This window comes from Letharia columbiana (assembly GCF_014066305.1).
Source record: "Letharia columbiana isolate WasteWater2 chromosome Unknown Sc0000040_s0, whole genome shotgun sequence".
Lineage (NCBI taxonomy): Eukaryota > Fungi > Ascomycota > Lecanoromycetes > Lecanorales > Parmeliaceae > Letharia > Letharia columbiana.
Genome location: NW_023501084.1, coordinates 167,208 through 179,513, shown reverse-complemented (window position 1 = coordinate 179,513; position 12,306 = coordinate 167,208). Strand labels below are relative to the sequence as shown.

The window sequence follows — 12,306 nt, the reverse complement described above, 5'->3', positions numbered from 1 at the left end:
ACAGGCCCCGTATCCAGCGTGTAAACCGTGACTCGAAAGGACTTCGAGCACCACACAGACCCAAAAGGCAGACTCGCCCTTGTCGAAGTCCACGCTTCCCTTTCATCCGCTAACGCAGCGGCAAAAGCCCACCTTCTTGCCCAATCATGTAAGCCCGGAGGACTCGATGCAGACATAGAGGAGCCGCAGAAGGACGGTAGACATGATGGATATTGCTATACGCACGAGGACAGGCGTGATCACTTTAGATGTGAGGTCAGAAAGTTGGTGTTGAAAAGTGGAAGGCTGGCCACCAGTGGAGCAGCAGCGCCAGCTTGAAGCCTTGCAATATACCTGCATATCATGTTGCTACAGCTATTGACTAGCCAGTATTTTCTGCAGTATAATCTGCAGTATGTTTTGCAGTGTGTCCCGAGGAGTTTCCCTGATAGCGCCGACGCTCAAGCATGCAACGGCAAACCGATGCGACCACCATCATTCGCTAGATCGATGTGCCTTTCACTCAATTCTCGGAGGGCTCCTCGAAGGCTTCTGGCTCGAATGCTTGTGGCTCTGTGAGGGACTTGCACTCGATCTGCCCACGATCAGCAAAGACATTTAATACATGGGTCACGTCGAACACTTACGACCTCCGCCTCTCTCCTTCCTTTCTAAACCCCTCAATAATCCTCAGCATCTCTTTCCTCCCTTGCGTAGCATCCACACTCTTCCCTCCCATGCTCATACTAACCTTCTCCTTCGCATGCGCCATCAGCAGCTTTCTCAATAGCAAATGTCTCATCTGTATGCAAACAAAAACCCCACAATCACTGCTGTTCTCCTGTTGCGGGGAATCCGCCAGATCGATGAACTGGAGCTGTCTTCCCAACAACTGACCAATCTTTCTCGCTGCCAACCCAGCTTCGTTCCTATTTGCGGGGTTGAGGCTATCATAGTGAAATGCCACGCCGTCGACGACGCTCACAAGGAGCAGGGACCAGTGTGAGCCGCCTTCGGCGATTGAGGGATTGCGGCAGTCGTTGATGGGGAGGAAGATGTGAGTTGTACGTGAAAAATTGGGGAGGGCTTCTTTGAGTGTGTGAGGGTCAGGGGTCTGCATGAGCATGAAGGACATGGATGGGCGGAGGAGGACGATGTGGGCATTTTTGTATTGATTGAGGTATTCGCGTTCGAGGTACCTGTAGACGCTGTAAGCCCGCTGAACGAAAGTTCTTTTTGGTGTGGCCGTATAGTGCTAGGACGAGCCTAAGCCTGGTGATGGACGTACTCTTCCCAGAATGATATGCTCTGCACGATCCATTAGCCATGCCCAGGTCTCGCAGGTGTAACCCTTCATACGTTGTCCGTCAACCAGTCATTCTTCAGTGTGTCGATATCCTCTTTCATCACTATCAACTCTTAGCCGCAGTCTCCATGATCGAGTCTGTACGGCCGCACACACATCGTATATCGAAGTCTACCCTCCAATTAGCCACTGCAGTACACGGGTCGGGCATGTGCATGTCTAGACTCACAGCTCAGATATGCAGCGTCTGGGCCAAGCTACACGCAATTGATCAGCTCTTAAACCCCTCTAATATCCAGCCTCTTCACTCTGTATACGGACGTCATGTCGCGTACCGTCTCGCCGAAGTGCCTACTGACTCGACCCTTGAACGGGTGGAAGCCGGAATCCCGCATCCTCCTTGCAGACTCGAGCTGAACTCGAGCCGTGTGATTATCGAGGTGAGTGATGATTTGGTTGTGTCTGACGACAATTGATTGGTTTGCGATATAGAAGGCTTCTGGTGGAAGAGGGGGGCAATCAAATTTCGCAGCTGCTGATTTGAAGCTCGCTTTCAGCGCAAGAATTTCGTCGGCAGGTTTGCTGCAAGGCGAGTTTGGCTATAATGTCTGAGGATCGAAATGCGTTATATCAGGCAGAAAATTCACATTTTGTTGTACCTTGCATCGTCAAGAAGAATTGAATTGAGATAGGCCCATGCCACGCCTTCCCGAAAACGGCGAGCTTTGCTTTTTTGTCTTCACCTCCTTTCCATCCACACAGTGGAATAGCGTTGTTGTAAAACGCTTTATTCTACATGGATAATACTACACCTACAAAAAGTTCCTACCTAGAGAGACATACCTCTAGGCGCACGTTTGGGCTACCGCCTACCATGAATGGCACAACGACTAGACTATCTGTGTTCGCGAAGTTGGTGAAGTGCCTTGTGCGTATGGAACATGGCCATCCTTTCCTAAAAAATATGCATCGTTGACCCCTTTGCGTCAGGTTGAGGCCTCACGTCCATATGATGTTAATAGAGAGATCCTAGGGTCTCTCTCTGAACACGGATGCCGATGCTGTTTCCTCGGGGCTCCTGAGGGTATCATTATCCAAATCGGTATTTCGGTCTGGTCTCAAATACATTGCCAACTGCTCGCTAATTTGTACAAGCTATAATCTTGCAAGTAGCAGTCAAATGAAGCCAGACGCCATGAATAGCACTCCATCTAGAACATATCATCGTCTCCATCCATGTCCATGTCCCCATCAGCATCTCCAGACTCGATGAAAACAAGACGAGTACCTTCCGCAGCCGTTTGCCATACCTGTGGAGCTTCTTGTCAGCGATGCCTCCACTGGGCAAAGGGAATGGGTGGCTTACGTCAAGCAAAGCATACTCATCCAACGCCTGGCTGAACTGATCCTCCGTGAAACCTTTCGCAATAATTCTTTCCCTGACCTTCTTAATGCTCAACTCTCCTCTACTCCCATCTCCGATAGCCGCCGCCCCACTATCCTTCATCGCCCTGACAAGATTGTAAATCTTGCTGCTTGGGCTTTGATCAGCCGCTCCTCTTGAGTCGTTGTACAAGCTTGCTTTGCTGACTTCTACCAGTCGTAAAGCCTCGTCAACATCGTCAGTGACAACTTGTGAAGAGAAGCGTAGTCGAGCCAATGCTTGCGAGAGTCGAAGGACACCTAGAAGTGTGCGAGGCGAGGTGTGGGTGAAATGCTTCTGGCCACCTTCATCACGTTTCTGCTGTTGGCGCATACGCACGTATGCGCCAACCATGTACTCCGAAACCTCCTTGGGCACCGTTGGCCGCCAACTTCGAGCTTGAGCAATGTACTGGCGAACTTCGTGAGGAGTGAAGATCACGCCCGTGGTTTCTGGATGCTTGTTGTTCATGTGGACATAGGTCACATGTTGGGCTAGCTCTTCGTCCGACTCGCGACTGGGCTGGTCAAGCATGAGGAAGAGAACATCAAAACGTGAAAGGAGTGCGGCGGGAAGATTGATGTTTTCCACGGGAGAGATTCGTGGGTTGTAGCGGCCATAGAGGGGATTGGCTGCGGCGAGGATTGATGTCCGAGCATTGAGGGACGTTGTGATGCCAGCTTTTGAGATCGAGATTGTCTGTTGTTCCATGACTTCGTGGATGGCTGTTCGGTCTCCATCGTCCATCTTATCGAATTCATCGATACAGCAGATACCGTTGTCTGCCAGGACTAGAGCACCTCCTTCCAGCACCATCTCGTCTGTGACTGGATCTCGCATGACGGCTGCTGTCAGTCCGACACCGCTGCTTCCACGTCCGGTAGTGTAAACACCCCGAGGAGCTACTTTGGTGATGTACTTGAGAAGTTGAGATTTAGCCACACCAGGATCACCCATAAGGCAGATGTTGATGTCTCCACGTATTCGCATTCCGTCGCCCATTTCTTTGGTGACACCGCCGATCAGGAGCAGTAAAAGCGCCTTCTTCACATCTTGATGACCATAGATTTCCGGAGCGATGGACCTCGAGAGGTACTCGTACATGTGACCTGAATGCTTGTATTGCTCGATTCTTCGGAACGTCTTGGCATCAAAGACCAGATCATCGTATGCCTTTTTGTGTTGATTGACATGTTGAGCCTCGAGGTAGGTATCTGTCAGAAGACCAGCACGGATAGCTTTGAAGCCTGTGTACGGCGTTGGGAGGAAGATTCCCGCCACATCAATGACATCGCCAGGGTTGATCTGTCTCGTCAAGGTTCCATGACAATGAACGGTTAGTGTCCGAGGGATATGGCCAACAGGTACTTGATCAGCCATTTCCTGTATCTTAACTTCTTGGAAAGGCAGAAATTTCGATGCCCGCGTTGATAGGAATAGTTGACCCTTGGAGTTGTTCTGCTTGCATTCATCTGAGGGACATTCCGTCATTGGGGTAAATTGCTTTGAGGTGACAGGCTGAAATATCTCGCATCCACATCGATCACAGGTGTACGCGTTGACTTGTACGGAGGGTTTTACGTCAGAAACCCTAGTCGTGATACCTCTAACAGTGATAAGATGGCCTAGATGCTCTCCTCGCACATTCCGAACAGCAAGCGCCTTTGTATTTCTGTCGCTATCCGATCCGGCAGGACTGATTGGTCTGAAAACCAAAGTGTATCGTCGTGTAAGCTCAGCAGGAAATATTGCTTCAGGCTGCGAAGGGTCGAGCTCATTATCTGCTGCCAGCATCACGCTCTCGTTCCTCTTCTCACGCTGCGACATGATGATATCAAGCACATCGTCTTTGAATGAAATCTCCTTCGTCTCTTTCGGCATTACTTTGTCCACTGCATGCGATAGAACGTCGATGTAATGTTTCGCATTCTTTTCGATCGAGTCGACTAATCGTAAGCCCGTACCCTCCTCACCAAAGCTTTTCTCATACTATGTCGGATGATCAGTGAAAGTAGAGAACAAAATCGGAGGGCTCACTTACATTGTCCAAATCGTCCAGCTCTATTGTTACTTCCCCTATCTGTCGATCTGCCACCTTCTGTAGCATATCCATGTATTTTCTCTTAGGCTCTATATGCTGCCCAGCATGCCGGGCTGCCTTCCCATCTACCACATCATCCATAAAGTCGTACTCATCGCTCGTGCCATCTCCGTCAATGTTGAGATCTTGAAAGGCGTCAGTCGCTGCGAGGTCTAGGTCGGTTTGCGTAGATTTGTAGTTCAGTAGGAAGTCCTCGAAGGCAGCTGTAGTCCTTGTCAGTACTTCATGTCCGAAAGGCCAGTAGAGGAAAGGGGCACTTACTTTGTTGTGCAGCGTAGTCCACGGGCGATCGGAAGGTGAGAAGCGCCATTGATCCAGCTGGAGAACAGTTGTTGGTTTGCTTACGAGAAGGGAAGGAGATCTAACACATGAGTTTTGCTTGCTGTGGAGCATTTCCAAGTGCTCGATATGATATGGAGAAGGCCAACCACTTTGGCGCGTGAGACGCGTCGTTTCGCGATCAATTAGTATCTTTTCGGGTTAGCGCTCCCGAAGCCCGTAAATGCTTCCGAACCGCTCGGTCCTGCCTCGGCTGTTGAAAAGCATAAGGTACACAGTTTCTCCAATTCTGGTTGTTGAGCAATAAGAGAAGTTCGCTACTAACCTCGATGGTTTCATAACGCTCTTAAGTCATCTTGGACGGCCACAAGAGGTTCTAAAATCCAGCTATGGCGCCAACTCAGGCCGAAATCAAGCTCGTAGAGCTCAAAAACTGCTTTGTTAACGTTCCTCGGTCAATCGTTGGACTGCTTGACAATGCAAAGGCTGTAAGCAGTCAGGTTACTCTTTATGGACATAATACTTATACATTGCTAGGTCGTCCAGAATGTTGTCGTCGAGCTACAGTACAAGGAGTCCTCGACTGAACAAGTCTTAAAAAGGCCCAATGGCGCTTCCCAACGCTCTGTATACGTCGGATGGACAGGAATGGCAAGTACAGCAAAGTCAACGTCAATCACCGACAGAACTGGAAGAAGACCCAAAGACGAAATTGGAGTGGTGGAAATTGATGCAATGTTCGGACGTATGCTGGGTCTCATGGATGGCCAGAAGGTCAGAGAGATGGGGTGATTGCATTAAAGGATGCTAAGGTCATAATGCAGGTGGGTATATCTCTACATCTGGATCCTCCCATGGCACATACAGTTCATATTGAACCGCTGACTCCAGCAGACTGGGAAAGCAAGTGTGTCCCGCGCTCATATCTGGGAACGCAAGCTAACGGCTGCCGCAGTTATTGAGCTCCATGCGAGTTTTCTCGAATCCAATCTATTATTCCAAGTTCGAGCCTTACCCAACCCCTCTTTCGCTGCGTCGCCTTCCGCCCAGGCTCAGCAAGTTCATCCTTTGACTATCCACCTGTCGCCAACCTCCACGGCAAATGTCATCATTAGCTCTCTTACTCCGCCACAACCTTCTTCGACTCCATTTGCGAAGATCTCGCCGGACGGTGAGGTCATTGTGGCTCCTAAGACACGACCTCGCCTATCGCATAATGACCGTACCACGAGTCAGAGTATTGCTAGCACTGGGCGCCGAAGTGCTGGCGGAAGAAGTGGAATGGGGGCATCAAGGCAACGCAGTCATCGAGGAAGTGCCGGACCGAGCGCAGTCTTCCTCCGTGGTGTGGATAGAAGCCGGTGTGCTCATTTGTTCGACGAACACGATGAAGGCAAGACTCATGATAGAAACCTCGGGCTATGGGTAGACCGAGAGTTGCTAGCAAACAAAGCTCTCAAAAGTCTTGAATACGTGTGTGTGTCTGTCGTGAAACCTGGTGGGATCGAAATTTCACTTGATCCGCAGCAGCAACAGAGAAGTAAAGACATGGAAGCCAGCGAGTCTGGGAAGCCTGCGTCGAAGATTGTTGCAAAGCTATTCGCCTGGGACGATGCTCCTGATTCTCGTCATGTTGCTCTTTCTTCGGCCCTTTGCTCTGCTCTGAACAGTGAGGGCATTGTTGGAGGCCTTGTGCGTATTGAAGCCGCGCCACCTCCAGTACCAAGAAGTGGAATTGAGAATCTAAAAATCTTCCCTATTATCGGGAAGTTCGGAGAAGTCGATGGCATCAAGTTTGGCGGGCAATCCAAAGCAGGCCGTGAAGCAGCAGCTGAGAAAATTCGGGCTTATTATGCAAGCGTGGAACAGGATGAGGCAGGCATGCTAGATGGGCCCCTCACGAACGGCCTCGTTCTGCCCAGAATCCCACAAGACATTGAAAGCCAGGATTGGGAAGGAGGACTTGTCCGGCTGGAGGTACCTTCGCACGACGGCAGGGAGTCTGCTAAGGTTTCTGTGAAGTGGTGCATAGGCTCAGAGATCAAGGGTGCCATCCAAGTGCAACAGGGAATACCAAATCCTTTTAGTACCTCAAAATCAACCGCTATCAACGCTGACCCACTTCCAATTGAGTTCCCCTCCATAATCGGCATTGACAGCCTTATCAACCAGCTCACCGCCAACCTGTCGCACTGTTCGTCTGTTCTATTGACTGGTGGCCTCGGCTCTGGCAAATCATCTCTGGCACGCTTACTTGGCCATCGACTGCGCACGTTCGATCTATTTCACACAAGCTACTTCCCCTGTCGCAAGCTGACGACCGACGAGACCCGAGTCTCTACAATCAAAGATAGTCTGAGTCGACTGTTCATGACCGCATCTTGGGGTGCTAGATCAGGAGGCCGCGCGCTTGTCATCCTAGACGACCTTGACAAACTCTGTCCCGCCGAGACAGAGCTTCAGACAAACGACAATGGCCGCAGCCGACAGATCAGTGAGATAGTGTGCGCTCTCGTGCGCCAGTACTGCAGCCTCGACTCGCATGTGGTGATCTTGGCAACGTCGCAAGCGAAAGAAGCGCTGAACAACGTCATTATTGGAGGCAACGTCATGAGGGAAATAGTAGCGCTGAAGGTGCCAGACAAAGACGGTCGGCGGCAAGTGCTGCAAGCTCTCACCGGTCAATCTCGCGATGGAAGGTCATCAGCCAATGGTGCGAATGGCCACTCACGCGGCAGTAGCCAAGATATTGAGGCCGCTTGGATGGGTGAATCCTCTCGCTCGGAGCTTGCAGATGGATCCGAAAAGTTCCAAGTCGATCGCAGCCTAGACTTCCTTGAATTAGCAGGGCAGACTGATGGCTACATGCCGGGTGACTTAGTGCTCCTTGTTTCTCGAGCAAAGAGTGAAGCTTTGATCAGATCCGTTGACACAGCCTCAGATCCCGCTGAAGAGTCGAACATCGTCCTCAAGAAAGTGGATTTCGAGAATGCTCTGAAAGGCTTCACTCCCGCATCTCTCAGGAATGTAACCCTGCAGTCATCCAAGACTACGTTTGATTCCATCGGAGGGCTGCTAGAAACTCGCAAGATCCTCCTCGAAACATTGCAGTACCCTACCACCTACGCTCCGATCTTCGCACAGTGCCCTCTCCGCCTACGCTCTGGTCTCCTACTTTACGGCTACCCAGGTTGCGGCAAGACATTGCTTGCAAGCGCGGTAGCTGGCGAGTGTGGCCTGAACTTCATCAGCGTGAAAGGTCCAGAGATCTTGAACAAATACATTGGTGCTAGCGAGAAAAGTGTCCGTGATCTCTTTGACAGAGCTGAATCAGCGAGACCATGTGTGCTTTTCTTCGACGAATTTGACAGCATCGCACCGAAGCGAGGCCATGATTCTACAGGCGTCACGGATCGTGTGGTGAACCAGCTTCTGACGCAGATGGATGGTGCAGAGGGTCTCTCCGGGGTCTACGTGCTGGCTGCGACTTCTCGACCTGACTTGATTGATCCTGCTCTACTAAGACCAGGTCGCCTTGATAAGTCGCTGCTCTGTGATATGCCCAGCTTGGATGACCGACTGGACATTCTTCGAGCGCTAAGTAAGAAGCTGTCCATCAGCCAAGACATCCTGGATGCGGCATATCAGCACAAGAGTCTCTCGGAGGTTGCCCATCGAACAGCAGGCTACTCAGGCGCCGATCTGCAGGCTGTCATCTACAACGCACATCTCGAAGCAATCCACGATGTACTAGGTGACCATAGTATCAACGGTGACATCAATTCCAAGAGTCGTAGAAACAATAAGAAGTACAGCAGCGCCTCGAAACAAGATATTCTACAATTTCGCTTTGGCAAGGAGGACACCGTAAACGGCGCAGTTCCCGCCATGAGTCGCGCAAAGCAGGCAACAGAGTACGCAGCAGTCATTGCGAAGCTGGATGCAATCAAGCTTGCCAAGCGAAAGGATCGACATGCACGACGTGGAATCACTGAGCCATCTTCCAAGGACAACGCCAACAGGGATGGTATACAGGCGGGGTCGAAGCAAGAGGTCGTGATTGAGTGGAAACATATTGAAGCTTCGCTTGCTACAACGAGAAGCTCGGTCGGTGCAGATGAGAGGAGGAGGCTGGAGCGCATCTATAGGGAGTTTGTCGTTGGCAGGAATGGCGAGATGCCAAATGGGCAGGGACCTACAGAAGTTGGGGGAAGGAGTAGCTTGATGTGACATGATTCAGATATGAGATGATGGTGCAGATATTCCAAAGCATCTAGGTACAGCGGCAGAAGGTATTCACAATCTTTCGTTGCCGTATGAGAGATCTAGACTCTGCTGGGCTAAATTCGAAGACATGCAGTGATTGAGGAAACCTTTCCGCCCGTATCTTCTTGGTTTGGCCTCATCAGGTTGGGGTCATCGTTCCTCACAGGGTATCAACAAACGGTAACGAAAAACCGCAATCTACGTACTTTGTCACCCTAACTATGCCCGCAATCCATCCATTGGCGCAGTAATAGCCTGTGTGACCGTCAATCTTGAGCTCGATTACTCCGCCATGTCGGCTCCGCAAACACATCTGGGAAACCCTCTTCAGCCTCCACGTAAGCGGAGCCCTCAAACACCAGTGATATATATCATTATAAGACCAACCTTTTCTCTACTGGAAATGATGAAACGAACGAATGAAATCACATTGGTTGACACGCGCGTGGTCTAATTGTTTGCGCTTACTGAAAACAAAAATTGTCAATACAGAAACCTGATCCAGCTGCCTACTTAACCTTTTTTCGCGGTTCGAGGACTCGAAGTTCAAATATCGACCGTCTCATTGGATTTTCATCTGCAAAGGAATTTTTGTCCGAGGATTCATGTACGGCAATGCTTGAGAAATACTCTCGCCAGTGCTTCGATGTTCGTATGAACTGCCTCGCTTAGAAGGCGCTAGTGTCGATCTTATGGGCCCTGTGAGGACGCCGCAACATATCTATCAGACCTACCTACTCGTCTGTTCGAGGGGCAGAATAAGGGGATACTCCGGGCATTCATTCACAGAAAATAGGTAGCAGAATTCGGCGTTGAGGTTAGTGTTGATATTTCCAAAGGCCCGATTGGCTCGAACTCCTCAGTTGTTTGTTTATTTGGTATATAAGTGGTGTAGGATGGAGCTTTTCACTAACCAGCTTCTCTAGCCCAACATTTAGACTTTGAAAATTACCAGCCAGCCAGCCAGTCAACCTTTCACCTTTCCCTTTCCCTTTCCCTTTCCCTCGTAGATCCCTTCTCCAAAAAGTTTCCCACACCCTGCCAACCCGCATGTTACGACAAAACTCACCATAACGGACCCCGAAGTCGACGGGCATCAACAAGTCCGGTCTAGTCATTCTAGATGAGAGTGGGGAGGCTAGCTCGTGATCTGCCCCCTTCCCGTAGGCAGAGATGTAGGACATCTGTTTCCGAGGGTAGAAAAAGATCGAGAGGAAAAAAGAAAGAAAAAGGGGAAGAAATCAGAAAAAGCCAGAAGAGAAGAAACCCAAATAAAGACCCTGACAAAATGTCCGAACTCTTTTATCATTTACGATGTTCAAGATCACTAACATGAACTGTTTTGTTTCTATGCAGGTTTTTTGTGCACGCGGAACCACAATAGTTTACAGGTGTCGTCAATCCTATTCATCACTGCTCCTTCTTTGCGTCTATCCTACGAAACTCCAGCTCACTATCCTCTCATTCAGGCTGTGACAACATTTATCAAGACACCCGCATCGTGTCTTGCAACACCGCCGACAGCCCGTGATCATCAACCTTGGCTCAAACACAGTTCTGCCCCTCCTGCCTCACCAATTTATCAGCGTTGTTGATGTGGTTGATCTGGCCGGAGCCTAAAGAATCATCAGAATCATAGCGGCGCTGCCCTCATGGTTAACATATGTAGGGGCAAGAAGATCTAGGAACCTTACCTTTCGATCGATAATGTTCCCAAGTACAGTCCTCATATTAACATGTGGAGGAGTCTGAGTCGGCTCTACAGGGTTTGCTGGCCTCTGATTCGGCGTCGCGACGGGTTGACACAAGGTACACCACCCCACCGGATACGCTGGAAACTCCCGGTCTTCGTGGCCGCCGTTCACCGCTGTCATTTTCGGTAGCCATGCAGATGAGGCATTGCAACGGACAGCAACCTTTCGCGTGATAAGTTCATTGACCGTCTCAACAACGACGTCGGTCTTTGGGATGTAGCCGTTGTTCGCGAAGAAGGGTCGTACCGAGTCTTGGAGGTTGGCAGCGGACTGCAGTGGACCAGAGCCCAGTTGGTAGACTGTCTCGTTGGAGCCATTCCATTCCAGGATGTCCACTGCAAGTTGTTCCACCTTGTCATCCCCAAAGTCAAATCTGAACACTCGAAGAGATACCTGGGCTTCATCCCTCAAGTCAACGTTGGCGAATACTGCAACCAAGGAGGGATCATAAGCTGTGTCAAGCTCTATCCTCACGAGTCCGAGGACATGTGGGTCAGAGTCCCCAATATGGATGTGCGTTCGCTCCACCGACGCTGCCTTCTCTATTCGTGAAGGCAGAGATACCTGAAGAGCCGTACCACCGTGCACGAACTTTGTTACATGAAGCTCCGTCAAGTTATGCATCTGGAGGTGGGCAGTGTTGAGGTCGGGTGGGTCCTCTAAGTGGTAGTGTTCCCAATTCGTAATGCCTGGTGGAAGCCCCTTCCCAACCTCCCTATACCATCGACGACGGGCAACTGCAGACTCGTAGTCTTGCCTTGCGGCACGAAGCCTTGACGTACCGTACCGTTCCAGAGCCATTGCGCCGTCGCGACAATCGAACTAAACCCTGTCAGCTTACTGATAATCATGTAGCACCCCATTGCCAGTCTTACCTGCTACGACAACTGCTGCTGAAGCCCCACTGCTCCAGGAAATCGCTGAATCGCGAACTTGACTACTGCCGCTTTTATTGCATCTGGCGAAAGGCGTGCCCTCTTGTTAGGATTGCACGCCACCACACCAGAGATGAAGCGTGATATATATATATATAAAAGCAGTCCATCACTCGTGAACTGCTCTGGAGTTACCAGCGGCAAACAGAACTCGTGGGTTTTGAAATTTAAACACAAGATGGCCGTATTCGAGTGGCTATGGGGCACATTGGCCTGGGCTTGGTATGGTTCGTCGTCGAGAAATCGCGTGAGGGCTTTCCAAT

At 50.4% G+C, this 12,306-nt stretch overlaps 4 protein-coding genes across 4 annotated transcripts; 1 reads left to right on the top strand and 3 right to left on the bottom strand.

The window, feature by feature from the left end:
* Positions 1-498: 498 nt before the first annotated feature.
* HO173_009441 (uncharacterized protein) lies at positions 499-1,680 on the bottom strand (the record flags this gene model as incomplete). The annotated part of the gene is made up of 7 exons (XM_037311331.1): positions 499-574; positions 627-1,178; positions 1,268-1,287; positions 1,339-1,388; positions 1,442-1,456; positions 1,515-1,542; positions 1,621-1,680. The coding sequence occupies 7 exons, from the start codon at positions 1,678-1,680 to the stop codon at positions 499-501; spliced, it is 801 nt and encodes a 266-aa protein (XP_037161765.1).
* An 816-nt stretch (positions 1,681-2,496) lies between these two features.
* HO173_009440 (uncharacterized protein) lies at positions 2,497-5,119 on the bottom strand (the record flags this gene model as incomplete). Its single annotated transcript, XM_037311330.1, has 4 exons — positions 2,497-2,595; positions 2,652-4,697; positions 4,750-5,012; positions 5,071-5,119. 4 exons carry the CDS (start codon positions 5,117-5,119, stop codon positions 2,497-2,499), a joined length of 2,457 nt encoding a protein of 818 aa, XP_037161764.1.
* Positions 5,120-5,477: 358 nt separating this feature from the next.
* Positions 5,478-9,318, top strand: HO173_009439 (uncharacterized protein; the record flags this gene model as incomplete). The annotated part of the gene is made up of 4 exons (XM_037311329.1): positions 5,478-5,576; positions 5,626-5,862; positions 5,913-5,991; positions 6,044-9,318. 4 exons carry the CDS (start codon positions 5,478-5,480, stop codon positions 9,316-9,318), a joined length of 3,690 nt encoding a protein of 1,229 aa, XP_037161763.1.
* Positions 9,319-10,899: 1,581 nt separating this feature from the next.
* On the bottom strand, positions 10,900-11,909 carry HO173_009438 (uncharacterized protein; the record flags this gene model as incomplete). The annotated part of the gene is made up of 2 exons (XM_037311328.1): positions 10,900-10,998; positions 11,049-11,909. 2 exons carry the CDS (start codon positions 11,907-11,909, stop codon positions 10,900-10,902), a joined length of 960 nt encoding a protein of 319 aa, XP_037161762.1.
* Between the last annotated feature and the right edge of the window lie 397 nt (positions 11,910-12,306).